Source organism: Myotis davidii, unplaced genomic scaffold (genome assembly GCF_000327345.1).
Source record: "Myotis davidii unplaced genomic scaffold, ASM32734v1 scaffold930, whole genome shotgun sequence".
Taxonomy (NCBI): Eukaryota; Metazoa; Chordata; class Mammalia; order Chiroptera; family Vespertilionidae; genus Myotis; species Myotis davidii.
This window is the reverse complement of record NW_006282518.1, coordinates 13185-17716: the sequence shown is the minus strand read 5'-3', so window position 1 is coordinate 17716 and position 4532 is coordinate 13185. Positions and strand designations below refer to the sequence as shown.

At 43.0% G+C, this 4532-nt stretch overlaps 1 protein-coding gene across 1 annotated transcript; it reads left to right on the top strand.

Annotated features, from left to right (window-relative positions):
• Positions 1-3380: 3380 nt before the first annotated feature.
• On the top strand, positions 3381-3951 carry LOC102761913 (transmembrane protein 202; the record flags this gene model as incomplete). Its single annotated transcript, XM_006753000.1, has 2 exons — positions 3381-3461; positions 3696-3951. Coding segments are annotated over exons 1-2 (337 nt in total), but the record flags the coding sequence as incomplete, so codon positions are not given.
• Positions 3952-4532: the final 581 nt, after the last annotated feature.

The window sequence follows — 4532 nt, the reverse complement described above, 5'->3', positions numbered from 1 at the left end:
TTCCAGTGAGGTTCAACCTCAATGTTGTTGTGCCAGTTGTCCAGTGGTTGGGAACTCCTTAGCCCAGAGGCTGAGTCTGCCTTGAGTTTCACACCTTAATTGACCCTGTTCTGAGCTGTACTTCCTTCCCCCATGGAACTTGTCCTGCAGGTGTCAGCTTCAGATGCTTGGAATCCCACTGGCATTTGCCTCACAGCAGTCCTGGATGGTGTCTGTGGTGGGGACCCAAACTGATGTTTCTCACCAAAGTATTCTTGTGAAAGCAGTTTCTGCATGTTTTTCCAGTGTGACTTATGGCATAATCTGCATGAAGACCCTTTATACCCAATATTTATAGTGTTAAATAAAGAAGAAAGTTCTGTGTATTTTCAGCATAATTTTCTAGTTCCTGGACATTATATGCTCTGTCATTCAAATTTTTTTCTCCTCCATCAGTGATTTTCATAAACCATCTTTTAGTCAGATTATCCTTTGACAGCTGCTTCCTATCCACTTCTTCTCAGTCACCAGCGTGGGAGACTTGGCTTTCCATCTTCCTTGGGGCTCACTGAAGTCAATCTGGGACCCAGAAACAAGGCCAGCCTCTGATGGTGTGCAGGCCTTCCATAGTTCAATGGCCACAGGCTGACAAGGTGTACTATTACAATATATATTGTCTACATTTTTCCCCAAAACTGCAATGACATAGGTTCAGTTGTTTTCTCAGAGACCAAGTCCTCAACCTGCCTGAGCCAAGTCCCACATTGAAAGGCCTCAAGCTCTGGTATTCTGCCAGAGCAAAAGGGAGCATAAATAGCCTTCACAATATCTTTTCTGCAGCAGCTCCAGGTATTGTGAAGAGAGTGCCGGAGGTGCTGGTAGCTATGCTCTGCCATAACCTATGGGCTACAGGGGCTACTGTGCTTACCCACAGGCTCTGGGGCAATGGCTTCCACACAGTGTGTGGACCCCAAATTGCTTTTGAAAGTGGGTGAATGGCCTGGTTGGTATTGCTCAGTTGTTGACCATGGACTCATGAACCAAGAAGTCACTGGTTAGTTTCCTGGTCAGGGCACATGCCAGAGTTGTAGGCTTAATGCCCAGTAGGGGGTGTGCAGGAGGCAGCCTATTGATGTTTCTCTCTCATCTGTATTTCTATCTCTCTCTCCCTCTTCCTTACTCTCTCTCACAAATCAATAAAAAATATAGTTTTTAAAGAAAGTGGGTGAATAGCAATATACACAGCCATCAGGTATGAATATGCATGAAAGACCCTAGAAAATTCCCAACAGGCCAAAACATTCTTCCTACCTTGTGATAGGCCTGAAGGAGGCCTGAGAGTTGAATGGTGCCTGATCTATTCCTTTAATAGAGACTTGTATCATTTACCAAATCAGATACCGTTCACAAAATGACCCATTACCCCACCTTACAACAAAATCATCTCTTTGGTAATGTACTTGTTAGGGACACTAGTGAAGGGTTAGAGGGTGACACATCTTTTCCATTAGCTTTAATATTTCATCTGTCTCAGGATAGCTTGTGCCAAAGACATGATCAAGCAAACTCGCAAAACAGTTTAAAAATAATAATAGCATTTACTGAGCACTATTAATTGCTTGATATAGATAATATATTTATCAATAATATCAATATTCATCAATAATAGAATTGATTACGTACTTAAGGCACTGTGCAAAGATCTTTATGTGCATTATTTCATTTAATCTTCACAACACTTCTATGAGGTAGGAATGATTATTATCCCAGTTTTGGAGTGAAGAAACAGGGTCAGTGAGATTAAGGAAATTTCCCAAAGGAACCTAGCCAGTAAGTGCTGGAACTAAGTATTAGAACGAAGGCCTGCCTATTCCAACGACTATCTAGCTCCATAGCCAGCATGTTTTTCTGCCAGTTATGCTGTACAAACCAGTTTGTTGATGGAAAAGTCTTTCCTAAAATCATGCCAATAAGGCTAGAGTATTGCAGCAATTGAGACTTCACAATATAATCACATAGTGTGGCATAAAAAACTGTGATCTAGCCCTTTATCTACCACCCTCAACACTTGCCTTTGATTTTGTGCCTAGCAGAACCACACTGCTTTTAGTGCCCTTAAACCTCATGCTGTTCATGGATTCCTGACTTGAAGCCTACTATTCTCTTTGCCTCAAATGTCATTCTACCTCCATTAACTGGGAAATTCCCTTAAAATCCACCTAAAGACATCACCTGTCCCAGTAAACCTTCCTTAACTTTCTCCTGATCATGTTAACCATTTTGCCCTCTGTATCAACCTTTGTACTTTATATAAATATGTATTGTTGACTCATTCATTCAACATTAAATACTATTTTTTCCAGGTACTAGGCTAAGTATGAAGAGACAGAGAGTCAAAGAACACTATTACAGAATGAGGATTGCATACTAAAGCATGGAACTACTACAGTAGTTCCCACCACCTGGGGAAGGGAGGAATAAGGGTATGCTAGCAAAGTGTGAAAGAGCATTCTGATTCAGCCCAAACTTAGGAACCAAAGTTGATCTGTTTGTGGAAAACAAGAGCTGGTGATCCAACTGAGTATTTATTTAAATCAATGTTTATGCTGTGGGACAGGATGGTACCTGTTCAGTATCTTGGATAGATTTTGAGTCTTTATAGGGAGAGGAGTTAGGACCAACTCTGAGTTGTTTGAAAAGGAGACTTTGAGATACTCTGGGCACAAGTTGCACTGGCTGTGGACTCAGGGAAGGCCATTCTCCTCACTTCCACATAGAACCAACACTGTGGCAGCGCCTTGAGTGGGAGCTTTTAGCGCTTTGGCTGGTAGCCCCCGGGATAGGAATACTGGCATTTTCACAGTGGGCTCTATCAGCAGTAGCAGCGGTGGGGGGTGGAGGGAGGATAGCACCCTTAAATGACTTCATGAACAGAGACCAGAGAAAGGGAACCAGAGCAAGAAGGGAAGAAAAGGGTTGATACTGCATGAAGGACTACGGCTGACAGACGGGTTCATGAGCCTATTGAGATACACTTGGGCCTTTCCACTTAGAGCTGGGCAAGAGTATGGATTCTGGGCTACTAGTATATATGTCAGTATGCTAAATTATAAGCACATGTTGAGTCCTGGAGACATTTAATTTCCCATCAGAGAACTGTGTCTTGTTCATCTTTATGTCCCAGGACCAAACACAAAGCCTGACACAAAGCAACTGCTGACAAAATATTTGTGGATTTATTTAATAAAGGTATTGGGAGGAGTCAGAGAAGAGAGGGTGGGGAGCATCATACATACATGGGATATGTGCCAGGGGTTCTGGCCCCTTTTGATTCTGCCAGCATGTGTGAGGAGGTGCTAAGACAAATTCCGTGGCAGTTGGAAAGTGAACTGGCTGCCAAGATGGAGAGGAGGGAACATTTAGTCTTGACCTTCTACAGTCCTGAGGTCCCCAAACTTAAGGGGAACCGGAAATACCAAAGGGTGAGGAGGTACCTAATTACAGGTCAGATGGGAGGAAGAGGACTTTCTTAAAGGTGGACCTAGACAGAGTATACTAAAGACAGAAAAGATGACCCTTTTTATAGAAGGGGTAGGGATAGATTAGATATCCACAAATCAAACCCACATGGGGATACTCAGGGTAGAGAAGAGTAGGCAACCCTGGGGATCAAAAGTTATCTTTTTGGGTAGCCAATATTTCCCTCATCCTTGTAGCCTACCCTCCCCACCAACAAACATCCGAGTGCCTCCATGCCACCCCAGAGGCGGCAGCAGCATGTGGATCAGACACACACCTACATCCGAATGTTCTGTGGCAGCCTCTGTGGGTTTAGCCTCCTAATGCTGATCTGCGTGTCCCCACTGAACTGGGTGCAGTTCCTGGTGATCAAGAATGGCCTTGAGCTCTACGCAGGACTCTGGATCTCATGCCACCATGAGCTGTGCTGGAGCCACACACCCAAGCCACCCTGTGAGTGCCACTAAATTAAATGCCACAGGCCCCACAGTTTCAGAGCTTTCTGCCACATTAGCCTTCATCTTTCTTTCTCCAAGATCTTTTGGCTCTCACATCTCCAAGTCTAGCGTGGATCTCGCCAGATTGTGGATATAACCATCCTTTTCTTTGGTAGCCTCAGTGTACCCTTTCTCCCTCCTATTGCAGGTTGTTTCCTCTCCCAAATAATGAGTTGATACTCTCTGGAAAGAATCCTTTTGTTATTTACAAGATATAACTGTGATTGGTTTCTAACGTGGCTGGTACAAATAGGAGAGAAGTGATTGCCTGTAGCTGGGAGGTAATGAAAAGTGTCTCAAACTCCGTCAGATTTAACTTTCAAGGTCAACTTGTTCTTCTGCTAAGAGTAGAAGAGAACTTAAATTCATGTCAGATATGTAGTATAACAAATGCCAGCTATTTAGAGTAAGTCATTAATGTCTAATTTTATATGAATTTCAGTAAATCTGAAAATGCAACATAAAATATTTTAAAATAAGCTTCTAGGGCTAAAAGTTTTTCAATCAGAACCAAGACTTAGAGGAAAGACATAACTA